The sequence below is a fragment of the Exophiala spinifera genome (genome assembly GCF_000836115.1).
Source record: "Exophiala spinifera strain CBS 89968 unplaced genomic scaffold supercont1.6, whole genome shotgun sequence".
Lineage (NCBI taxonomy): Eukaryota > Fungi > Ascomycota > Eurotiomycetes > Chaetothyriales > Herpotrichiellaceae > Exophiala > Exophiala spinifera.
Window position 1 is genome coordinate 383354 of NW_015622518.1, and position 25574 is coordinate 408927.

The window sequence follows — 25574 nt, forward strand, 5'->3', positions numbered from 1 at the left end:
TCGTCGTCTACATAGGACCTTGCGTAGCAAAGCAACGCCTCCCGGGGTCAAGATACAAACAACTAGAATAACCCGCATGTACATCCTTCTCCTTTTCTTCTTCTTCTTTTCGTACAGTTGCCGTTTATCCGTCAAGCTGGTGATATGGTAGGGAAAAGGCAACCGGAACTCCTCATGGTTGTCATCTCTCATTGAGATACGAACTTGATAAAACTTTGAAAAAGAAAAAGAAAAAGAAAATAGGATATACCACGATAGAACACAAAAAAGAGCTTGTGACGAACGCTTTCTTTCCTTTCCCATTTTCGACCTCTCTCGCATAAACGCCTATTCGTAAAGCATTCGTTAATTAGTGCATGTCCCTCGGACTCCCTGGTCCCAGCATTCAAACGTCCAAGCTGTGACACCACAATATAGCCATCGTTCATTCCTTCGCGATCAAAGCCAGGGCATCCATAACCCATCCATGGAACTGAGCTTCATCGGATCAGTGGCTCGGCTCACAAGGTCGACCACGTTCTGACAAGCAGGCAAGACTCCTGTAACGCCAGCACCTTCGCCTCCTGCAGCACCCACAGTTCCCTGTGTCTTTGACAGTGCAAGAGCCCGGCGGACGATGAACTCGGCATTCTGAGCCACAAGTTCCCGCAGGTGTTGTCCTTCCATCTTGGTGTCGTTCGAACTATTCGACCGCCCAGCAGCCCAGTTGTACATTTCATCCCGAACAAAGATGCTTAATTGCTGTTCCATTTCATATCCTTGGTCCTGCTCGGCCAGACATCGAGCAATGGCCATGAGGGAAGCGGTGAAGATGCCTTCGACCGCCAATGGGCCCATGAGTGTCTGAATGTTGGGACTAAGCCTGAATGGCACGGCTTCAGGGTTGTAAAAGTACGCTCGTGCCGAGTTCAGGTTAGGGAGCAAGTCGCTCGCCCAGATGTCGCCTGTCGACCGAGAGATGGAGAACTTCATCGGGTACCGTGCCGACATATGCATGATGTAGGTCATGAAGGTCGTAGCAGCAAATTGATATGCGAACTGTCGTCGGAAAAGCCAGAGGTCTGCGAAGCTAGGATAAATGTCCTGGAAGTATCGTAGCGCAATGGTATTCGGCACCCATCGCTCTTGGATGGTGTTGAAGATTTCTGTCTTCATCACAGCCACTTGATCGTGAGTTCTTGGCTGAGTCTTTTGTTGTTCGGCAATCGTTCGCGACTTTTCGAGCAGGAACAACATCGGGTCGTCTCGTGACATGCCTGGGGCCTTGCGAACATAGTCCTCATAGACAGACTGCAAGGTCACATATGAAGCATCGTCCTGAACAAGCCGGATATAGGGTGCGATGGGCACAAATATCGGCAGATGGAAATACAGATTTCGCCGGCGAGATTCCTTGCGCTTGGCCAGCGTCTGATTAAAGATGCGGAAGAGCTGGACAATGCGTTCTTCTCTTCGAACTTTGCCACCGGTGGGGTGCTGCACAGCAAATGGATGCAACGAGCCGTCATGGCCACGAATCGTGAGTCGTCGATGGCAGATACTATTACCTCGAACCAGCTCAACTGTAGGCATGAAGCGCTCGATGCGAACAAAGTCAGTGTTTTTGTCTTTGTGCTGCTGATATTGACCAGGCACCTCGACCGAATCGTCGAATTTGAGAAACTTGAACTCGCTCAAATGATGACTATAGGCCTCAAGGGCTGCCCATTGTTGACGGTGGTCGAGTTTCTGTTCAAACTTGTCCCTCCACCGTCTCAGCTTGTGGATGTACTCGTACATTGTTGGCTTGGTCTGCACGAAATCGGCTTCGAACGACTTGCGGATGTGGGCGGGAAGAACAGAAGTGACGAAACGTGCAATATTTGCTTCTGTGGAAGGTGGCAATTTGGCACCCTCAGCGTAGGTGATCGGAGCCCTGCTGATGTATGCCAAACCGTCGTTGAGAAGCGCTACGATAAGTCGATGCGCATCCTCATCCGGCGGGCACTTGAAGTGCTTTGATAGCTGGTCGGTCATGGTCTCCATAGATAGAGCAAGTAATGGGAAAGCAGTCTTCAAGCCTGCCATAATTTCGTCTGTGTGATCCCATGGTTTCTTGGGCTCTTCTTTAGTCTCAGCTTCGGCCACACCATTCACAGCCCCACTGGCCTGCGCATCGCCATTAGGCTCTTGCTTCGGCTTTGGAGATGCTGATTCTTGGGTTGCGGTTTCACCATTTGCAGTTCCTGGCCGGGAGCCGTTCTCCGATTTTTCGAGCTTGTCTTGGATAGCTTTTTGTTGTCGCTTCTGAGCCTCGAATTGCTTCTTTTTGGTCAAGAACTCCTCTCTTGTGGCACGCAAATTGTAGAAAAGTGCCTGCGGAAACGCTTTGGCAATCTTCACCAACACTGATTTCGCAAGACGCGCTTCCTTATGCTCCAGACTACCAAGCAGCTGAGGGACAAAAGTAGTCCAATACCATACTGGAGTCTCGCCTTTGAAGTCTTCGAATGCTTTAGCAATGTGGCCTTCTTCGTCATCGAGACTAAGCAACCATAGCACCCGACTAAGCATCTTCCGTGACTTTGCACTCTTGTAGAGACCGGCAGCTTCGAGATAGCAACTGACAGCGTTGCTCGCAGCCTCGATGAGGCTAGGGTTCTCTTTGAATTTGCGATCAGAGTACTGACCCCATTCCGCCCATGCCTTTGGCAGACGCAGATCGTAATACAAAGCTACGCCGAAGGCCTCATTTGCCTCTTCCGCATGTTGAAGCTTGGCCAGGAACATACCTTTGAGCGTGTAGAACTCGGCTTTTTGTTGAGCACCAAAATAGTTAAGGTTGGTATTGTTAATAACGTCCAAACCGTTGTTCAATTCGCTCTTGTTCTGGTAATGACATTTTGCCTGTTCCCTGAGTTTGAGGAACGCCTCCTGGATTTCGATGTTAGGCAGAGTGTATATCTTGCCTAGTTGGTTGATGCAGACATCTGGCATCTGGTGTTTTCGTGCAACATGTGCGAACTTGTTAATTATCCAAGCAGTCTCGTGGTAGCCCCGGAATGCATACGAGTTGTTTCCGACGTTGTTACCGCCTTGGGGCAGAAGTGGGAGATATGTCGAATTCACAAGTTGAAACACATGCTGCCGCCACGTGACGAGATCTTGCCATGCGTTGATGTCGTCCCAAATGTTTGGTAATCGATCTCTCCACGCCTGCAACAGGAGCTTGACTTCTTGTGATTTGTTATCCAGGTTCCGTTCGTTGGTTGACATCAAGCTATCGCAGATAACACTCGCATCGTGAAGTTCTACCAGTTGCTGGAAATTCTGGAGTATAGGTATGTGGGCGCCTGTGAGCCGCCTCGGGAGCTGGTGCCACTTGCGGATGGACAGTTGAATTGCTTCATCACAAACGTGCTGGAACTCGGCGCGGGAGACTTGCTTAGAGTTGTACCGCAGCAAAGCCATGAACGCTTGGAAAAATGTACGCCTTGGAGTTGGGGCATCTGACACGGACTTGATCATTGAGTCCAGCTGATTGCGATTTTCGTCTCCAGCCCAAGCTTCGTAGTTCCTCCAAGCAGATTCCAATAGGAGATCGCTGAAATTCTCATGTTTCGCGAATTCCCCAAGTATGTCCCATTGTTGTAGCTTTTGCGCACAAATCATCCAATGGTCCTCCCACAAGTAATACTCTCCTTGGGAGAAGGGAACAACACCGGTTCTTGCTTTGACTTGGGCAGCCTCCCAAAGTTGTTGCGCCTTTTCCCACATGCCATGTTGTTCGTAAGACAAGGCTGCGTTGGTTTCCATGAACTTGCACCTACGTCGCCAGGTACCATAGAATAGGTCATCTTCTTGAAGACCAGCGTAGACCTCGATCAAGGCATCCAGATTACTTTCCCGAACCTGAGGTGTATCAATAAGAGGATCCACGGTAGACTCTTCCAGAGAGACCAGCGCAGTATACCAAGCATCATATGTTCTGCTGAGAAATTTGAGGACGTGCGGGGGTACCTTAAACCTCGGTTTTGCCCTGACAGCACCTTCAAGCAGCGCCTGCACCACATTGGGACGTAGATTGAGCTGTCTTTGGTGGTACTCCCTAGTGAGAAGTGTGACCATCCCCTTCTCCAGGTCAAGGCGCTCGTCTCTGTTCAGTGCGGACCAGCACAGCGGAAAGAGTTTGACCCAGACGTCATAAGCCACATTGTCATCCGTGTGTTGAAGCTGGGTGATCGGATCAAGGAGATCACGAACTTTGACTTCTTGAATGTCTTGGTTGAAACGACGTTGCGCCAGAACGAGAGCTTCCAGACTATCTTCAATCAGTAGATCGTCTTTGCCTTGTTCTGGATTTACCAGGCTCGGACTGAACAGACTGGACAGAGGACACACACGAATATCCTCGGGATGAAGTCGTGCAGGCATTGACATCTCCACAGAGCCCATGATCAGATGTGAAGCTTGCTTCAACCAAAACGAGTCCGCCAAGGTGTCCCAATTTTGCAGAGTCAACACGTAGTTCAACCGATAGCTGGCCGTCCTGGACAATGCCCGGTTGAAGATGTTCATGAATCGGTTGCGCATATCCACATCTGTCGCCCGTGTTCCAATGAGGAAAGCATGCTCCAAACGGACAGTCAATTCTGTTCTCGTTACCGTTGGATCTTCATAAATCTTGATCACCAGTTCGAGGAAGCGCTCAAGAAGAGTCTGATTCTGCCACTTCTCAAAGATCAGCATTTTGTGAAGTACAGCAGTCTTTTCCTTCAATGTTGGCCAAGGCTCGCTCGAGTTGAACACCCATTTCTCGACCATATCCAAGACCTTTCCACACATTTCAACGTTGAAGGACTTCTCAACAAGCGAAGCAAGCACACTTAAAAATGGCCGTCTCTGTTCGTTAAGTTCTCCCATGCGCGAGGAGAGAATATCGATGGTCTTCTTGATCAGATCCACACCAAGGGCGAACTCGTAAGGATCCATGAGCGGTTCACCCATGCGCCAACCCGGCGGCGGTGGTCCTGGTGGTATGATATAGGCGTTGATATGGTCCTTCGCAAGCTTTTGCTGCAACGCTTTCATAGCACCAGCGATGTGATCATCAACTTCAGCAGGTCGCACCACTGAAAGTGTCCATAAGTTGTTGATGGCTGATGTATAGTTGCCGGATGATAGAGCTTCTCCAATGAGCACTTTTGAATAACGTGTAGGGAAATCAGTTGGGTTGGAATCCAATTCCATCGTGTCTTCATCCTCGTTTCGTTGTTTGGGGATTGCTTCCAGAACTCGACGTACTAAGGGAAGTGTTTTGTCGTCATCAGTGACAAAGTGTAAGCAATCTTGGATCTCTGGATCGTCCATTTTAAGAGGCTTCTCGAGGAGATTCTGGATCTTTTCCATGTGGTTGACGATCCATTCGTCTGTCTTCGTGCCCAATAAGATGCGCATGACCTGTAATGTGTTGATCATGCAAGTCAATTGCTTCTCATCTGCCTTGTCAGCCTTTTCACCGCTCAGGATTGGATCAAGAAGCTTTTCGTAGAGGCCAACATCGACGTCTGCCCAAAGATTGGGAGCCAGAAGGTCTCGAAGTAGTTGGACGGCCTTCTTGCACATCTCGTTCGGTAGAGGCTGTTGCTGAGCTTTTTGCATTGTTTTAGCCTTGAGTTCCGCCGCAGGTACAGGATACCTTTCGAGTAAGGATGTGATGAACGTAATCATGTATTTCACAACAAGAGTGCGAAGTTCTATTGGGATTAAATACTCAGGTCTCTCAGCGGTCGAAGGCGGTGCCAGGTTGGGAGTGCCTGAAGAGTCTCGCTTTCGTGATGGTGTCAACTCAGCATTGGACTGCACTGAAGAGCCCTCAGAAATTCGCCTGGACTCCCACTGATGGATCAAGCCAATAAGAGACAACGCGAGCTTTTTGTTCTCATTTGACGGATTCGGAGGCGGAGCGATCTTATGCAACATTTGAACGATCGTGGGGATGAAAAATTCTCGTGATTCGTAGAAGAGGTCGGGCTGGCGGACGATAAAATTGAAAATGCTCTGAACTTGCTGCAGGTTGCCGGTTTCTTCATTCAAGATCTTCCTTGGAAGGCGCGCCCAATGAGGAGCTCTATTGTCACCGGGCGCGTTTGCTCCCATCCTGACAGGCAGCACCGGTGCGAGAACTTCCAGTGCCTGTGTCACCAACGCTTTGCCTTCGTTCTGGTGGGCTTTCAGCAGCTGATTGTAGACTTGCACAGCAATTCTTGGAGGCGTATCGTAGGCACGAATGAAATAGCAAATGAGCACGTATGCCGCATATTTGTTGATCACGTCTTCCAGTTTGATATGTCCCCAGGTGTATTTGATGATGTCCTTACGATCTTCAGACACTGCGTCCTTGTGATACTTCAGAATGAAAGCAGAAAGTTGCAGTGCTTCCATTCGAGAGTGATCAATGCCTGGTTGCGATGAATCCTCGCTGTCAAGAGCTAAAGGCTTCCACAGACGGTCGGAAATTAAACTGAACAGTTTGGCGTCGCTGAGGCTGCCGGCTTGATTGTTCTCACGCCGAGTATTCTGGAGGTCTCTCGCCATAATCGGATTAACGACATTGTGCAGGAGGAATGTTTTAACTTTCTGCGATATTCCTTTTTGTGCGTAAACTTCAAGGCATCTGTCAATGACATTGAACCGTCGCTGTGTCGAATCATCTGTAATAACGGAACCAAACAGATACTGCGTTAACTTGAGCGGAGTCTTGATCTCTCCTTGAGCAGACGCAGAAAAGACTTCCATCATGAAGTCGAGATCTTCAGGCGCGGACGAGAGATAGGAAGTCAGAATGTCCATTACACGATCACCTGTTTGTTCGACTCGCAGTCGCTGTTGAGGTTGCAAGGTGTCCGCGCGTAGTTGACCCTCTAGCTCTCGACCTGCTGATAGCACTTTCGCACGAAGCTGGGGCTGTTCGCGCAACCAGTCTTTAGCAGCGTCAAAAGAGCAGATTGAGTGGATCACGTAGATACCATTGATTGCTGCCGTATTTCCGTCCTGGCCCTCTTCAGTCTCGAAGGCGGCCTTGGTCAAGGCTTCGGATTCGGTCATGACAAACTTGCGTAGATTGGCACTCAAGTCGGAGGCTAAGATCTGCCCGAAAAATCTTCCATACTTCTCTTCCTGTAAGCGTGACGAGAAGAAGGCCCATGTCTCTTGCGGATATTTGTCCAGGTAAAGAATGAGAGGCTGGCGAAACGGACTAGCCACAGTGCGGCGCAGCTTTGACTCTAGATCTAGGACGCTGTCCACGAGATCCGCCATGAAGCTCGTAGCAGCCGAGGGAAGAAGATGAAAAATATTGAAGATTGCAGTCACAATCTTCATCTGCGGGTTCTGTTCAATCAAACCAAATGAAACCTTTTGGAGGAGCTGCTCTTCTGCGATGACCTTCATGTGTTCGAGAAGTCGTGCACCTATTTCGACTTTGAAGTAGTTCGTCAACAAGGTCAACAAACGAGCGAGGCCTTCGAGGCCAGCAACAGTAAGTCGCTTCGAATCTTGTAAATTCATCAAAATGGGTCTTAAACCGTTCTGCAAAAGATCCTTAGGCAATTTGGCGGTCTGAACAAGGACCTTTTCCAATCCCGCATTGGCAGCATCGATGATTTCGGGAGATTTCGAGTACAGCAGCTTGAAGAACACAGTGATGATTCTAGCGCGACTCGTGTTCTGTGGCCCAGTAGCAAAGTCCGGTAAACTCATCGCCAATGAAAGGAGTTTGAGACACGAAACTCGCAGATTAACTATGAGCTGGGCGTTGTTGTATTCATCGGGTTTAGGATGCAGGATTTCGGCATCGGCATCCGCAAGGGCCAGAGACTCCATCATCAGGCGGTTCAGCTGGTCGTTCAAGGGAACAAAATCGTGGCCGAGCCCGAGGCAGTAGGTTATGGCATCAATGAACCCAGTTTGTGATAAGAATGGCAGCGCTCTGAGTGGCTTGTTGAATATAGGCTGCAAGAGCCTCTCTTTGACCGGAGCAATCAACTCATGGACGTCCACACCTACTACTTCGGCCATCGTCGAAAAAGCGCGTTGTGCAGTTTCTCGGGCATGCTTGTTCATGTGCGAAAGTTCAACGCTGAACGTCACGGAAAGTGCATGAATAGTGCTCTTCTCATTCACCAGCATCTCCCGAGTCTGTCCAACGCAAACTTTTCGCAGAATGAACTCGAGAGTTTCTTGAGCAGTAATGCGTGTGCTGGCGGGGAACTCCTGCGGAGTATCCTTGATGACAAAAAGGAGTGCCCTGATGATTTCAAGCTGCTTGCTGTGTAAGAATGCATTGCCCAACGCGAGTTTGGTGATCACCAGCTGAATGCTGAGAGTTGCACCGGCCTTGGTAAACCATTCGACCTCGCGACAGCGGTGACAGAACGTCGAAATTAGATGTGAAAAGAATGGGAGTCTCGCAGCACGCTCCTCACTACCAAATATGGTTCGAGCAGTGTCGACAATTACAAGCAAAGAAGCCTCTGCAGCTTCCCGGATAGTGACATTGTCCGAAGCGAGACAGTGGCATATCACATCAGCTAGTGTTCGAGTGCTAAGATGTACTGCGCCCTCCCCTGAATTGACATCGAACTCTTTGGTCTTTCGGCCTGCATCACACAATGCTTGTCCTAACTCGACGATTGTGAAGTGTCGAGACACGTTTGTGATGAAAGATTCGGCTTGAGACTTCAAGTCGGGTATGGTTGTAGCAGCGAAACAAGCCTTGAGTAACTTTTTGAGGCTCTCTTCTTGTTCTCTGCGTTTCTGGACCGATTTGCCAAGCTCATTATCCGCCAGCATATCAGCATATGTGGAGAAGCGTCGAGAGACAAGGTCATTGGCTTGAAGCCGAAGCAAGGCCGCAAAGTCGTCAGGAAGATTATCGAATCCAATCAAAAGCTTAACCTGATTCACGATCAGCTTGAACGATTGCTGCTTGTAATAAAGATCCACAGATTTCTTTGACGGATTCTTGGCAGTGTCGCTCAGTCTTCGGATGGCGAGGTCAACCCCAGTGTCGAGAGGAAACGCGCGATCACGGCTAGTCTCGATAAGTCTGATATCGAAGCTAGGCTCGTCGTCGGTATACCGTCGGTAAGCAAGCTCATGAGGATGGTTCAAAAACTTCCTGTTTCGGCCGCCGAGTTTTCCAAGTATTCTCATAGTGGTATGAGAATGGAAGTGCTGGTAGGGCTGTGGCTGGAGGTGCTCAAACAACGCCGCCATCAATTCATCCATGATCGGCGCCATGATGGGATCTAGGTAATCTGCGGTGAGATTATCAACACAGAGCTCGAGAGTACGTAACCCCTGGCCAACAAGATCGGGTCCAGCCCGAAGTGCAACAACAAGGGGCCTCATCAGATGATTGAGATGCGGTAACAAGTGACTGAGTCTAGCAGGTACGGTCAGCGTGAGCTCGACGTACAAGTCCCTGTCATGAGGATCTCTTGCACCCTGGAGCAGGTGATTGAAAGTTTCTAACAGCATTTCCAGCAGCGGAAGAATCTCCTTGTACAAAAGTTCGAATCGGCCACCACCAATACTCCTGAAGAGGGAGCGCAACAGGATGAAGTAATGGATGGGCTTTTCAGCTGTGACACTCAGCTGTACACATTGTGTGATAATCTTGGTGATATGAGGCAGGAGGACTTGTTCATTATGCGTTGAAAATAGCGTAACCGCCATGAAGGATAACTTGAACATCCGTAAAAGTATCGACGAACGGACTATGTCGGAAGAACCGACCTCGGGAAGTTTGTCCATGAGATACTGCAACACCATCCCTGCAAATGCGGGAGAAGTTGCTTCACTGGCCAGGAAAAATTGCGGTAGGTGAAGCAATGCTGTGTGTTCGAACATCAGATCGTGCAAATAAGGAATCTCAGCCTGGAACACCTCATGGAATGTCGCAGGGTCAATACAATGGAACACCGTCCCGAAGCTCTCCAGCAACTCCTTTTCCTCACGAGTCATTTGCGCCATGGAATGGCTTGCCATAAAGTCGACAGGGGATGAGTATTGCAGATCAGGCGTTGGAGCTTCGGCACTGTAGTAACGAAACACCCGAGCACCTTCGTGAAAAAGCTTGGTGATCACACGTGTCTCCTCAGCGTTGTAACCAAAAGAAACTTCAGCCCAGTTCATAGGTACACTCGCTTGATCGACATTGAGCCCAGGAGGGTTGCAAGTCTTGAGTTGGTAGAACATGTTCTTGAGCCCGTTGACAAGGTTCTTGAACAAGAACTTGTTATCGACGACAGGCTCAGCACCGCGATCACGGGGATTGGATGTTTTGATAGGTGTAGCGTTGAAAATGTCTACCTCGTCCCAGTCTGGAACTTCGTTCTTGTCGTCCATATAGGATTCGGGCTGTGTGTCCTTGGCTTTTTCGATGTATTGCTTGCTCAGCTTGACGGCATTGTTATACTGGTAGTTCATTGCGGCAAATTTGTCGCCTATTGCATCGAGGATCATTATGAGGAAGTACCGCGCATCTTCCTTGTTCTCCAATTTGGTGATGCTTTCAGCCATATTGAGAAGCAACTTAGCGCTCATAGTCTGAAAGCTCGTGCCAGGGAAGTTGTCATGGAGATTCTTCGTGTAGACCTCGATCGTTTTGCGGATCTGATTGCGATCGAGTGAATCTCGGACATGATGAATAAGATCGGCAAGCATGCTATACGCCAAAGGTCGCATCGTCTCGTACACCGTGAGTCCGTTGCCAATTAGGATACGTTCGTCCAACAGCTCGTCAATCTTGTTCAAAAAGACTTTCCTATAGTTGAAGTTGATGATGTGACGGATCGCAACAAGTAGCTCCTTCCGGGCTCCCGACTTCTCGCGTGGGCAGTCCTTAAGCAGGCGAACCACGATTGCGGGAAGAGAGGGCAGGAAATCAGTTAATTGATTTGCGTAGACCCTCAGCAGGTATGCCAGGAAACTCATGGTCTTCACCTGGGCGGTGATAAAATCCCCGAAGGCATTTCTGTTCTTGATCTCTCTGCTAACCCCCGTGAATATTGTCTTGTTTGCGGCAGCTTCGGCATGTGCTCTTTCCTGTGGTTTCGCCTGTAGTAGGAGTATTCCCTTTATCGATGGCACAAACTTCTTGACATTGGCCGGGACGGAATTTCGGTGCGCCTGGAATATGGAAACCACGATAATGGGACACTCTGAAAGAACTTTAAAGGACTGCATACCCTTCACCAACGGATGTTGCTCCCTTTTCTCAGCACCTGGGTCAGATACAGTTGTTGCCGGAGATCCAGGTCTCGGTGATTGTAAGTTCTGGCCAGGGGGAATAGGCGTAGAGGAAGATCCCTGGGAATGAGGCGCAGGGGAGTCGAAGGTGTCACGAACAACCTGATCCATCATTTCAAACATTTCTTGAATCAGATCAAGGAACGGCTGGACTTTGGAGGCCGTCGCCTGCTGCTGGTGACGCTCCAGATCCATGATTGTCTTCAAGCAAAGAACTGCGTTGTCCTCGTTTTCGACTCGCACCAGCTCCATCAATGTGTCAACCATGTCCAGCGCATAAGGTTCGACTTCAGGCGGGCCATGCTGGAGTCTGTAGAGGATCTCGAGGATCTGATTTCGTAAAATATGTTCGAAGGAGAAAGGATTGAAGTCTGGTTTGCCTTCGAGAATCTTCTTGAACACAGGCCATAGTTTGGACAGGAATTTTGTGAACAACGCTGGCGGAGAGCACAGGGTCTCGATGGAATCGCGTAGATCAGTGGCTATATTGGCCTTCACTTTCGTGTCTGTCAGAGCATGCGAGTTAACATAGTTGTACACAAGTGTGACTGAGAGGAGGACTTGCCTGTCTTAGGATCCGAAAGCCTGGCAGCGTAGTGATCAATCTTTTGGGAGGCGTCCATGTTGCAAGATGATACTGATGGCGACTCTGACTACGCCAGGTAGGAGAGTGATCGAGTATGGACTGCGCCGGAATCCCGAGGCGTCTTCATAAGGGCTCGAGACTCAAAAGACCCATCTGCAGTTGGAAGAGGACAGAGAAGAGTCGGGGTAGTGATTGCGTAGAAAATGCTGAAGTCGGGGATTAAGATTAAGTAGAAACAAGACTCAGCCAACTTCCATTCGCTTCAATGAAAAGGAAAGGGTAGAAATGGGCGAAGAGCCTCGTGGCTTGCAGGGAGCCTTGATATTGCCTGGACTATTGCAGAGTTGGAGATGGAGAGGAAGAATCGCATCGCGAATGCGGGAGAGTCGCGAGCCAAATCCAAACTACGCTATGTCGTGAAGGGAATAGTACACTTATTAGTCATTCAATCCAGCCACTCAGGGCTTCAAAAAAAGAAATGTGTCTGACAGAGACATGCTCAATCTGACCAACCAGCTGTCTAGTCTCGAGTACAGTGACAGGGTCACAAGCATTTTATTGTTGTCCGTCTCCCTTCCATCCTCGACAGGCTCGTTGTTCACCACAATTGTCCAGATTCCAGTACACACCGAAAAACAGGATCCCGATACCGTTTTCGTGGCGACCAGATCGATATAAATGATCTGTGTAAAACGCAGTCGGCGCGGTCTAGCCATGATGTTGATTGTCGTGTGCTCGGTAGCCTCTGTTTTGAGATGGACACAACCATTGCACTTACGTACGAGGAATAAGATTCCCTGCAACAGGGATTGGCAATGCCAAAGGATACAAGCTAAGGGAGTGTTACGGGTTTAAAGCGGTAGATGAGCACTTGTGCAAAAGACCTCGAGTCCCTTGTTCACAGGCATCTCTACGGCGATAGCAAGGTTGTTGGTAGCAAGAAGATAATTTTCGTGACAGGTATCGCGCAACTTTCTCCTTCCCATGAAAGCGTGAATCCCTCTGGCAGGAATGGGAAGCAGTGAGTGCACCCTTGAAACCCCTGGAAATAGCAAAGTCATAATGGAAAAGTCTCCATCTCAGTCACACACCGCCCACATCATCCAGGATGCATTGGCTCGGGAAGCACTCCATTGACTGCATTGCTCGTTTCTTCAATCCGAAGAGGCAAACACGCAGACCTCCTACTCTATTACTTTGCAACCAATATTCTCATAAGCCAACGTAGAATATTCGCGTCATCAGACATTGTATCAGCCATCCGCGGCAGATAGCGCGGAATGTACACAAAACTCTTGAAAAGTCAACCGCTTGCTGACATTGGCATCTCAAGATCCAAAACAGATTGTCACAGTCAAGGCGTCGCCTTGGGTTGTAGGAAAATCAATGGGATAGCGTGCTTCCGTGTCGTGCGGCATGATGCACGGTTCGGTGATGGACATCGACTGAGCCGCTCGAATGAGTCCGATGCCGTCGTGGTTTGTTTTCCGAACCACTGTTAGACCTCCGAGACCTGGATTGCCCTCCATGTGAATCTGCTCGGCGTCTCTGGTTACTCGGGTGCTTGTTAGAAACAGCCATCAAGGTCACTAAAATAAGATGATGGTCTCTTAGCCAATGGAAGGAAACTAGGGGAAAGGATGAGGAAGAAAGGAATAAGATTTTGCAACCTCCGATAGAAGATTTGATCCACATACCGATGATGGTTTGGTTGCTGACGAATCATCGTGCAACTTGAGAGCATCGAGTCTCTCTTGGTTATCTTGTGTAGCATCTGGTTCGACCTCGTTTGGGGCGGTTGTGGACGAGATTGGCTTTTGAATGCCTGCCTTCATTTTGTTGGCTTGCTCAGTGAGCTTATCCCACTTAGCTTGGCGGGCCTTTTCACGGTCGTCGGCGGTATTCTGCATTTCGCTGTACCCATGAGAACATTCGTCGAACAGTTGGGGATTGATCTCCATGAAAAGCTTCATCGCATTGTAGACCATGCCATGAATTGTCCTAGGTTCAATTAGAATACATTCATCGCCTCACAGCACCGAGAACGTACCGATTCCAGTGGCCTTTAGAGTTCTCATAAAGAGGTGCGAACATGATAGGCAGGATTGTCTCTACATTGTCGCTGACGAGATTGCAGAAGTATTCGTTATTCCAGAAGTACAGTGCGCGTTCTGCCACCTAAAAGCTGTGAGTATTTATTCACTTGGAGTGATCGTGATCATACTTGAAAGTGAGGACTAGCCACCGACTTGGCTAGTTGATTGAAAAGCGGCTCTTGAACTTTGGCGAATTCCTGAGGGTCCATGACCTCGAAGATGTCCTCGACTTCGTTCAAGAACATCACCTCCTTGGTACTATTCGTCTTGGGCCAGTAACGAAGGAGACCGAGAACCACCTGAAAACATGGTTAGTAATGGCAACGGATTCTCGAACAGTATACACTACCTCTTCTGTCAAGGCGGCATCCTTCTCCAAAAATTGCACAATGCAATAGGCCAATTGCGGATGATACATGCTGAGGCTTTTTACCTTGTGCATGGGAAGCAAAACCCTTGTTAGGAACAGCTTATGTTCCTCTTTAAGGGGTAGAGCAAAGCCATTGATGATTGAACCCAGTATTTCGAGTAGCTCGGCTATGCCATTGAACCTCTCTGTCTCGTAGGTAAACTGGAAAAAGACATTATTGATAGACCTTCTGATGTAAGATCGAAGGTTGAGGAATTTGCCGTAAATGCGGTGCAGTGTGGTCTTGAGAAAGTCCCTTTCTCGGGGGTCCTCCGAATCGAAAAGTTCAAGTAGTTGAAGGACAAAATGGTGGTCAATGTATGCCTTTGCGATGTTTGTGTTGAAATCTTGGCTTTCGATGAAGCGTAAGAAGAACTCATAGACCACCTGAATATGGGGCCATGCCACTTCGAGGACTGGCTCGTCCTCTTCGGGGTCAAATGCTTCTCCTTGTGGGTTAACTGGGGGCGGGACTGGGCGAAAGAGATTCTTGCTGAACATTTCGACCACTTTGGGGTACATGGGCTCCGTGATGACAGATCTGTTGTTCGCAACGTAATCTAGGAGCTCGTGCAGAGCAAGTCGCTTGATCTCTTTCGACTTCATGTCTGCAGTCTGATCATTGAAGTCAAATATGATGTTGCACTGATCGATTTTCTGCATGAACAATTCCTGCCGTCGGTTGGGGGGAACTTCATGAAAGCCCGGGAGTTTCTCGAGCTCTCGCGCTCTCTGGTCGGAAACGTCGAAACGAGAGGAATGTTGTCGCTTGGGTGTTCGTACGCCTTCTGGGACATCCTTCGGTGTAGTCTGCAGTCGGTCGAAGAGCAACGACTTTTGGCCTGCCTTTGGCGGAGCAAGATCACCAGGCATGGTTTCCGTAGCACCTGGTCCCGGTATATGAGGAGCACTAGGGCTGATTATCACGCTGGGTGGAATGTGAGCACCCTGACGTCCAGGTGTGTTGGGCCCATTAGGGCCATGGCCAGCACTCTGGGATATGAAATGTTGACTTCCAGCTCCTGTTCCTTGGCCATGTCCGGTATGATGCAGTGTATTACCATGTGTGTTCAACCCGGCTTCATTATTGGATCCCTTCCCTCGGACATCACTGACATTTGTGGAGGATGAGTTGGGCGTTGCCGCGTTGGAGGTGTTTGGGGATCGGGAGTCGGCGCCGGGAAGCGTCGTCGACGAGGACACGGGAGACGCGGTTCCTGAAGCAGAGTCTTTCTTTTTGGACGATTTGTTTGAATCTTTCGCTCTGGATAACTGCTCGTGCTGGACATCAGTGAGCTGGAGCACAGGCGCGGGGAAAGTGTAGCCCGAAGGAGCTGATTAGGAGCGGGAAAAACAACGTCGAAATACATACCACTCTCTGCCTGAAGCCCTTCATGTTGTCGGGGTGCCCTAGACTTGTCACTAGACTGATGTCGTCCACAGAAATGTCGCAATATCGCGCCACCTCTTTTGACACAAACGAGACAAGCTGTTACTGTTTCATCCGTATGAGGCTAGGTGGAGGCCGAAGATGATGGGCTCGAGGACTGAGACGGGAAGAGCCCGGTTGTATGGATATGCGGCGTAGGAGGGACTTTGTCAATTCCTCATTGTAAGGAAGCAGGTTGCGGGTTAACGATTCAGACGACGACAACAACAACCTTGGACTTTGGAGGTGAGATGGAATGAGCAGAGGCCTGCAGAAGGTGTCGCGAGAGGTGCAATAGGAGTGTGTTGACGTGTGGTGTGTTCGTGAGCCAACGACAGTCGAAAAATTGTCTTAGGCGTGTTCCAAGTAAGTCGACGCAGGGCTGATCAATGCAGATACAACAACATCCATTTGAGGATTGCAATGTCGCTGCAGGAAGGTGGTGTATGGGCGAGTTCAAGATGAATGATCCAGTGAGTGCCAGGAGAGGATCGCAGGCTGGCTTGGTTGGTGGGGGCGTTGAATTACAAGCGACCACTGAATCACCAGAAACACGGCGGCTTAGAGGTCACGCCGTTGTTGTTAGAGCCGCTAACAACCGGAGGAAGGCTAGTACAGACCTAGCAATCCGCCAAGACATATACCAGTGTCATCAGACTGGGCGGATACCTGCTGGGACATCCTTACATTAGGTTGTCAGTCTCAACGGTTGCCCACCTGACGCAGTACGATAGAACACGCCTCTCCAAGGCCTTTGTCATGAGAATTGTGGTGAGGATTCACAACTGACGTGAAGGCGACACTCCCTCGGTGGCAAGGCGCTGATAGATGATATGACAGCCACATCCCCAGCAGTTCAATCATAAACTGCAAAGGAGTCTGAGATTTTGTCTCCAGCTCTCGTGCTGGATATGTCTCATCCAAGGGTAGAAACAGAACCAACTCGGAGGTATCGAGTGCCATCCACGTCTGTGATCTCTCTTGAGCATCCATGCATCGTACGAAACCCGGAGAAGGCTGTTCAGATGGTGGGCGGCCCCAGCGAGATTGCCCAGGCCCTCGACGTTGAGAGTGGCAAGACGTTGGGACTCAGTTTTCAGCCAGAGAACCCGGACAGTCGAACAGTGCTCTCATATAACAGAAAGACCGACAACTTGCTCCTCAAGATCACGGTGCCTAAGAGGACGGGCAGAAAGCGGAAGCGCGGCTCGGACGACGCTTTCACTGAGCACACTCCTGAGGACACTCGAAAAGATGTCGCTTACCTGCTACGCTCTCTCCATGACAATCCGCAAACCCACAAGGCAGAAGTTGCAGGAAAGGTCAGATCGACGCACGTTTGGCGGACGATGCCGGACTATGTGTACACAACAAGAGACTCGCAATTTCTCCGTGACGTGCGCTCAAAAATCATGACTCAAGACTACCCCCTCGTCAAGCAATGGTCTCTACCCGAGTCATACGGGCTGCAGGACACCGAAGTATTTCCACCTGCTATACTCTCCGCCCAGACTCTCCCTGCAAATTACATGTATCGACAGAATCCGGCTGTAAAGACTGTCTCTGACCCAGAGACTGGCAAGATGTCACTCTTCAATACCCAGGCACCACAACGGCTTTTCACTTACCAATGCCAGTGGGACGATGAAAAGTTCCCCGACCGACCCAACCCTGAATGCCCTCCTCTGCACAGCTTTCCGGAGAGCCACATCAAACTGTACGGCTTCATCCAACGGCTGTTCGATCAGCGGCCACTGTGGACGCGCCGAGCTCTCATCAACCAGTTTCCAGACGACGTCCCCATATTTGCGGCCCGCTATATAATTTCATACGTTGGATACGCCGTTCGCTCGGGACCTTGGAGGGACACCTTCTGCAAATTTGGCATAGATCCGAGGAAAGACCGTTCTTACCGGAAATATCAGACGGTTATGATGCAGCTTTTGCACAGCGGAGAAGGATTCGACCGCTCGTGGGCAAGGAGCAAGGATAAGTCGTCCCACATCTTCACAGGCAAGCCGCCGTACCCAACCGATGGCAAACTGTGGCAGCTGTGTGATCTTGAGGATCCTGATCTGAAAGCGCTGGTCGATACGCCGGAGATCAACCTCCGACATGAATGTGAACTCAGGTATTTCGGTTGGTACAGCAACGGGACCATGGCAAAAATCCGCATCGCACTCAAATCTAAATCGGATGCCCTGATTAACAACGAGACACTGGATTCTGCCGCCATGCAGAATTTCTTGACTCTACCCGATTACTGGGAAGGGATGGGTATGACTGACTCCAGCGATCAGATCAGGTCATCTATGGGCTTCTTGGGCAAGGATGTCTCCAAGAAAGAGCTCGAGTGGGCGGCTGCGTACCGAGCCCTGTGTCGAACTACCGCTGGCTCCCTCCCAACATCTGGAGGAAGTGGAAAAGGTCGATTGAGCAAGTCAAAGCCCGCGACGACGTCGAGCTACCTCGAGGCTGGGCAGACACCTGTGTCCGAAGAGCCTGATATTCCTCAAGGCTATGAAGAGCCAGAGGATGATCAAGACGATCTCAACGAGGAACAAGAGGGAGAAGACCAAGTGCTGTGATAAACTTGTTCTAGTCAAGGGTGCTTCGTTTTCTACTCGAAAGTGATTACTACCTTTCAGTGGCGGTGCCGATATCCCCACACCAGGTACTTTACGTCTTATTGAGACCATAGCACACACCTGCAGTATTACAAGCCGATCTCACAACCATGTGCTTCTTGGATCACTTGTACTTGAGTCCCTATTCAGGTTCTGTCCGTGCTTGCACTCGAATTCCTGCTTCAAATTAGTCAGCCTCAGCAGTGTCTATATCTACTGTCTGACGGTGCATGGCGCGCACAAATTCCGCTTTCTTCCTTCGTCTGACCGCTCTGTTTTAGACTTCCCCAGTTGGAGTCATCTCTGAATTTCCGCTGCTAAAGTTAGGCATCTCTGATTTCCGTATTCGAGAAAGACGCTTTTCCGTCTTTTGAGGGAGAAACGTGTCTGGACCAGACCAACGTGGCTCTTCAACGTAAAGAGACCTGCCTTCCCATGCCGGGTATATCCGAAACTCATGGCCATCGTAGAGTCGGCGTTGCTGACGCCCTCTGATCATTCGACGCCGGCATCAACGGGCTCCAAGGATGTCTTGGTAGGACACAAGTACAAAAAGATCCGATGGAAGAAGTACGACCCAAAGAAACGGCGGCTCGAAGGCCCTGGAAATCAATTCGTACTCTGGACTCCGCCGCTGCCGCCCACTGGACAAAGCGACGCCGAGGATACAGAGCCGTCACCCAGCAGCGGTTTCAAGATAGAGACAGCTTCCTCGGGCCAGCGGGCAACCATCGCATCTCCGCTGCAGCCTCTTCCCTTGAACGGCACACGAGTCGACCCGTTCATGTGCCTGCCCATCAAAGCCACCGACTGCGTGCGAGACACGATCGACTACTTCATCACCATCTGCAGCGACGTCGCCGAAGGCTCGGTTGTTCCTGGCCCTGTTAATCCCCACCTCTCGTTGCTGCTTCCATATGCGCTGAAACACTCTACTCTATTAGAGTCGATGATCGCCGTGTGCCGGGCCTCGATCTTGCTCTCTCTGGACCGTCCTGCGCTCGAGGATCCCGCCTTCATCCAGCACCGAGGAAACGCAATCGCAGGACTCAACACGAAGATCAGGACCAATCACTGTACCGATGATGACGCTCTGTTGACCGTCACCATGCTCATGACGCTCGAGTACTTGATGGGAAACCACTATGCAGTTCGAATGCATTGCGAAGGGCTAGAGAAGATGTTGGAGCTGCGAGGACCTCTTGGGGAAGGGGAAGAGGAAACTGACTGGGCCAAGTTTGTCAGGCACGGCCTGTCGAGCTACAAGGCACTTGGGTCGTTCGTGACAGGTCGACCGCCAGATATACCATCCGACTCTATTGGTTATCTAAAGGAAACCTTTGAAGAGCTCTCCCTCGACCAGCCGCTCGCCTATCTTGAACCGCCTTTCGACCCAGACCTCTGCACCATGTTGTCTAGGTTGCCTGCAGGTTTCTCCGAAGTCTGTTTGAAATGTCGCATTTCAGTGCAAATGATAAATTTGCTAGGAGCAATCGCTGGAGCAACGACTTTGTTGGACACAAAGAGTGCAGTTGAAAGTGTCTCGACATCCACATCCACCGATGCCTGCGTTCTCGATTCGCAACGTCAACGATCCATGACACAAGCTCTATTATCATCCTTGCAACGCATGTCGTTGACTTCAGTCGTTCCTATCGAGCTCAATCTCACGTGTGGACTCCTCGCGTACATGTTCCAACTTCGATCATTGGCTCCAGTCAACCTATTTTATGACCCCATTCTTCGCAGATTCATCGATACACTTCCGGCTCAGCCGAAACCAAGCTTTCTCGAAGAGCAACATTCTTTGATCTGGGTAAGCATGGCCGCCGCTGGAAGTTTAGCATTGAGAGTGGCACCAATGCCTTCTAGCCATGCTGTCATGGATCATATCCTTGATCTTTACCCAGAAACTCGAGATTGGTCCCGCTTACACAAAATCCTACGTGGCTTCTTTTGGACGAATGAGATCGGAGCACACTGGAAGACAGTTTGGCAGGCGGCAATGCAGCGAAGAGAATTTCTCCTGCGCCGAAATCAAGATGCCAAAGTACATCCGCACATGGTCACTGCGCAGATGCCCGAACTTAATTCTGAGGCCGTTCGTCGCCACATTGAAGGAGCACCACGAGCTGTGCGTGAAATGGGCGAAGCTATGGGTATATGCCCATTCCATCGGAAACACGGCTAAGTCAGCTATACATGCTTTGAGAGGATAATCTTGGAAGCTATGACGTGGTTTCTGCTTCAAACATCCCTGCTTCTTGTCAACCGGAAAGCCATGACAATGTTGATCATGCTACTTACGTGCGGTCTGGCCGGCTCGCAGATGTGGCAGAGTCCATCTATGGTCTCCTCTGAACAAGGCGCAAGTGGACCAAACTGAAGGCTCTTGCGAGTCAGCGACGAGGGCTTGCTGTGGGCTGGGGTTGGTTTCAATGATACTATGCCCGGTCAGAGGTCTCGAGCCGAGCACAGTCTCGTGGCCTGCTCGGGGTTTGGAAGTCCCGCTTCATATCGAGAGATGTCTCAAAAATTCTCGTAGCCCCTGTTTCGAAAACCGACGAGACCCTTCTTGGAATATCAAGGGGATATCTTGCAGAAAATGCCAATTCTTAGGAACCAGCTTGTTACCATAAAGTAACAACACCGCCGCAGCCATCATCCAAATGATGTACACCAAGATGACAGCGATATGGAGCCGGAACGCCACCACCCACGGTACCACGACGTCTGACTTGAAATCATAGTATCGGTTGGCCAACCAGTTCCGGATCGGCCTTTTCCGCTGCCTGATTCGCAAATGCTCCTGCAACCCTTCAGCAAGCTGCCAGGCGACCCTTCTGTTGATCTTATCCCAGGTGGTTTCTAGGGCAAATTCCCGGGCATTTTCTCCCATGGTTGCCAGGAGAGCCGTGTCCGAAAATCCACGAACCAGACTGACGAATGTATCCAGGTCGTGAGGTGGGACTAGATAACCTGTCTTCGCATGCTGAACAATGTCAGATGGACCTCCTTCGTCTCGAGCGACTACAGGCACACCACTCGCCATTGCTTCGAGGACGACCAGTCCAAACGTCTCGGTAACGGAGCAATGAAGAAAAACATCGGCCGAAGCGTAGGCGCGCGCGAGACTGGTGCCTGTCAGAAGTCCCGTAAACACAACATGGTCATTTGTCGAATGGAAAAGCTGGCGGACGTCGTTCTCAACACCCGGGTTAAGATTGCCGCCTACAATGACCAATTTGAAAGGGAAGTTTTGGTCCACCAGTCTGGAGGTGACTTGCGCCAAAAACTCAAACCCCTTCTCTGGCGCCAATCGGCAGACACAGACCAGGATCAATTCTCCCTTAGGAGCCAGCTCCTTGCGATACGCCTCATCACGTCGAGAAGGATGGAAGAGCGCAGTGTCGACTCCACGCCCAAGCTGCACCAGCCTACTGCTGGGTGCACCTGCCTTGAGGAGATATCGGCGAATGCCCGACGAAGGGTAAAAGATGGTGTGGACACTACGGTGGCTGAAAAGAAAGCCTTGGACAACTCCCAACAGCCAGACAGAGAATTTCGCAACTGGCCCCGGAAACAAGATTTCGCTATATGCTGAGAGGTCTGTCTGGAAATTCAAGAGCACAACAGGAGGTTCCTGGAGCTGTCGGATTTGAAGCAAAAACTGAAAGCCCGTAGATGCCGGACTAGCCAGGTACACGACATCAGGCTTGAACGTTCGCTTGTAAACATCTTCCAGCTGAAAAGGATAGACGACTGTCAAGTCAGGGTTGTAAGGTAGAGGGTACCCAGGAAGTCGCAGCTCAGAGACATTATTGCCCTGTGGCCGCAGTCTTGTTTCCTTGGAATGGGGAGCGACAATGGCGAGCTGGACACCGTTGCGGCGAAGATAGTCGACAAGGCTGAGAGTTGTGCGACTCACGCCGTTGACCGGACCCAGCGACTCTGTTGCGAGCAGGATTCTTTTCCCTTGAAGGATTGCAGGGAATCCGTCCTCGCATTTCGCACCGTTCTTGTCCTCATGAGATGTTGCCAGGTCCAGATGCAGAGGCTGTGGCGGTGGCGGCTGCTTCGCCATAGTCGTCCAGGAGCGAAAGCGACGAGTTGCTAGCGCAGGCGCATCAACTATTTGCCGAACGCCGGGCACTCACTCTAACTTAGGCTGGCTATCGATAAGGGAGGGGTAGAACTGCGTGACTGGCTGGCTGGCTGGCTGTAGGCGGGTGTCCCGTATTATGAAGGGAATCGATCCCACTTCTTCCTTCAATTCTCTGGACACGACTTGGTAGAGGTCTTGCAGGGACTTCTGTCTCTCAGTTTACATCTCTGCAAAACTGCCAAAGCGTCCCTCTTATGATCTTTATCTCTCGCTCGCGAGGTTCGGACTGTCAAAATGCCTCCGACGACCCCTCTAGTGGCAATCTTTTCATTTGCCGTTTCAACGCGTTATATGTGCTCACGGCCACCACGTGGGTGGAACATCAATGTCCCAAGGCTCTTCCACGTCCCCTACATTTTCCATCGTTTTCTATTCTGTCCATTCACACCGCGTCTTTGAATGCGCGTGCGTGCTTCATCCTGATGTAAACTCAGCAAGAGACCATGTGAGCCTTGATTGCGACGCGCCCGTACCACGGACCGTGACTCTTGTTTGTCTTTGCGATCGGCCTGCAGTTATCTTAAAATCCCTCCCAGAGAACGATGCGATTTGTTCTCACTCTCTTACACTCTCTTCACACTCGCAGTGACAGTCGAGATGGACTTCGTTCCTTCGCTTGCTGATGACAGCTCCTCGAACTCCTCTGTTGGCCTCTTGACGCCACAGAGCAGTCCGTTATTTCGTCCTTCACATCCCAAGGACGCCTTTCCGACGCACATTGCACAGATTCTCAATGATTACCAACAGGAAATGTTGCCGACGGCGAACAGAGGCGACGTGATGGATTTGCCGAGAACTCCCTCGCCAGAGAACCCCTCCATCAATCGGATATGCGTGATCGGGGCTGGCTACGTGGGTTCGTGCCTGAAGAGTCTTCCTGTCCTAGAATGTTGAAGCTGACTGCGCGCCCCGATACCAGGCGGACCTACTGCCGCTGTGCTGGCCTTGCACAATCCCTCCGTCCGCGTGGAGGTTTTGGACAAGGACCAAGGCCGTGTCAGGAGATGGAACTCTGGTCATCTGCCGATCCACGAACCCGGTCTTAGCGACATCGTTCGATTGACAAGAGACGGCGCTCTCAGAAGTGAATTGACAGAGAGAGACGTCCTCGACTCGAGACGCGATCCTAATCTCTTCTTCACGTCTGACGCGGCTGGTAGCATTGGCGCTGCAGACATGATCTTGCTTGCAGTCAATACACCTACGAAGAGATCTGGAGTGGGCGCCGGAAGGGCAACGAACATGACTGCACTGGATGGTGCTGTGAAAGATGTTGCGCTCTATGCAAAGACCGGCGCCATTATCGTCGAAAAGAGCACGGTACCATGCGGAACTGCGCAACGAATCAGGCAAACGGTAGGGTGTCATCGTGGGATGGGCATAGTCGCCTGTTGTGTGTCGGCCAGCTGACGTTGTTCTAGCTTGCATCTCTAAGGCCTGGCGTCCCTTTCGAGATCTTGTCAAACCCAGAATTTCTGTCTGAGGGCACGGCTATCGAAGACCTCTTGAACCCGGATCGGGTCATAATTGGCTCGGCAGAATCACCATCTGGACATGTGGCAGCTGATTTACTCGCAAATCTCTACACCGCATGGATTCCCCGGAAGAAGATACTCCAAGTCAATGCCTGGTCGTCCGAGCTCTCCAAGCTGGTTGCTAACGCGATGTTGGCTCAGCGCGTTAGCAGTATCAACTCCATCAGTGCTATTTGCGAAGCAACTGGAGCCAACGTCAATGAAGTGGCCAGGTCCATCGGTCTAGACGCCCGAATCGGACCCCACTTTCTCAAGGCTGGCATAGGTTTCGGAGGATCTTGCTTCAGAAAGGATATTGCCAGCCTCACATATCTGGCGGAGTCCCTGGGACTAGATGAAGTTGCCGAGTATTGGAGTCAAGTCAATTCCCTCAATGTCTCACAACGGCGACGCTTTGCAAGGAAGATTCTTAGGCGATACAACGAGAACCTGGCCGGCAAGAAGATTGCCCTGCTTGGCTTTGCCTTCAAGAAGAACACAGGTGATGCTCGAGAGTCTCCCGCCGTGGATATTATCAAGACACTTCTTGACGAACAACCTGCGGAGATTGCGATTTTCGACCCATACTGCGTCGAAGAAGACATTCTGAGGGAGATCGGCGCCTTCGGATCAGCAGACAGTGCAAGCATACCATCTCGGGTGAAGATCTATGCAGACCCCTATCAAGCTTGTGCCGAAGCGAATGCGGTCGTTGTCATCAACGATTGCGATCAATTCCGCAACACCATGCGGAAGCCACGGACACACTGTGTCATTGCTGCAGCCACAAAGTTCGACAGGACATTCTCTGACGAGGGCATCTCAGAGCTTGGATCGCTATCACCTGCCAGTGGGCCGCGATTTCCGCCCCCACGGGGCTTTGACTATGTCGCCGGTCTTCGCGTCAAGCTCGGCCCGATTCCGTCGTGTCCTGAAGACTGTCCTGACTGCAAGTCACGTTGCAGCAGTCCCATTTCCAAAGAGCCCGTCGAATGGGCGCGGATTGTCTATAATATGAGAGATCCCAAATGGGTCTTCGATGGCAGAGGCGTCCTAGATGTGGACGCACTCGAGAAGTTGGGCGACGTAAGAGTGGATGTTGTCGGGAGATGGAGGCCTGAAGATGGCGGGCGGAGTTGGTGAGAAAGCCGTCCAGTGCCGTGTCCCATCCCCATCTGCAGGTTGGTGTGGTTGCGTGATTCGTGGGAGTTCTTTAGGTGGCAAGAAATTTATATATTCCCACTGGCTTACAACGGCTTTCGGTATTATATGTGTCTCAGGCCGGTATTACGGCTCAATGTCAGTTGTCAATCGATGCCTGTGAGACAGTGTCTCTTCGTGGTGGTTGACATCACACCACAGGCGAGAATTGTAGATTTTACCCAGAAGTAATAATACATTTTATTCCCCACCAGAAACATGACTTCCCAATGTGATCAGGTCCACCACCTTT

The 25574-nt window shown here is 50.5% G+C and overlaps 6 protein-coding genes across 6 annotated transcripts; 3 read left to right on the forward strand and 3 right to left on the reverse strand.

Moving 5' to 3' along the window:
* Positions 1-438: 438 nt before the first annotated feature.
* PV08_08056 (uncharacterized protein) lies at positions 439-11918 on the reverse strand (the record flags this gene model as incomplete). Its single annotated transcript, XM_016382382.1, has 2 exons — positions 439-11777; positions 11834-11918. 2 exons carry the CDS (start codon positions 11916-11918, stop codon positions 439-441), a joined length of 11424 nt encoding a protein of 3807 aa, XP_016233085.1.
* Positions 11919-13509: 1591 nt separating this feature from the next.
* On the reverse strand, positions 13510-15782 carry PV08_08057 (uncharacterized protein; the record flags this gene model as incomplete). Its single annotated transcript, XM_016382383.1, has 5 exons — positions 13510-13882; positions 13932-14059; positions 14106-14276; positions 14324-15667; positions 15759-15782. 5 exons carry the CDS (start codon positions 15780-15782, stop codon positions 13510-13512), a joined length of 2040 nt encoding a protein of 679 aa, XP_016233086.1.
* Positions 15783-16726: 944 nt separating this feature from the next.
* Positions 16727-18403, forward strand: PV08_08058 (uncharacterized protein; the record flags this gene model as incomplete). Its single annotated transcript, XM_016382384.1, has 1 exon — positions 16727-18403. The coding sequence occupies one exon, from the start codon at positions 16727-16729 to the stop codon at positions 18401-18403; it is 1677 nt and encodes a 558-aa protein (XP_016233087.1).
* Positions 18404-18899: 496 nt separating this feature from the next.
* On the forward strand, positions 18900-20633 carry PV08_08059 (uncharacterized protein; the record flags this gene model as incomplete). Its single annotated transcript, XM_016382385.1, has 1 exon — positions 18900-20633. The coding sequence occupies one exon, from the start codon at positions 18900-18902 to the stop codon at positions 20631-20633; it is 1734 nt and encodes a 577-aa protein (XP_016233088.1).
* A 321-nt stretch (positions 20634-20954) lies between these two features.
* On the reverse strand, positions 20955-22526 carry PV08_08060 (uncharacterized protein; the record flags this gene model as incomplete). Its single annotated transcript, XM_016382386.1, has 1 exon — positions 20955-22526. One exon carries the CDS (start codon positions 22524-22526, stop codon positions 20955-20957), a length of 1572 nt encoding a protein of 523 aa, XP_016233089.1.
* A 678-nt stretch (positions 22527-23204) lies between these two features.
* On the forward strand, positions 23205-25264 carry PV08_08061 (uncharacterized protein; the record flags this gene model as incomplete). Its single annotated transcript, XM_016382387.1, has 3 exons — positions 23205-23463; positions 23527-23963; positions 24029-25264. The coding sequence occupies 3 exons, from the start codon at positions 23205-23207 to the stop codon at positions 25262-25264; spliced, it is 1932 nt and encodes a 643-aa protein (XP_016233090.1).
* Between the last annotated feature and the right edge of the window lie 310 nt (positions 25265-25574).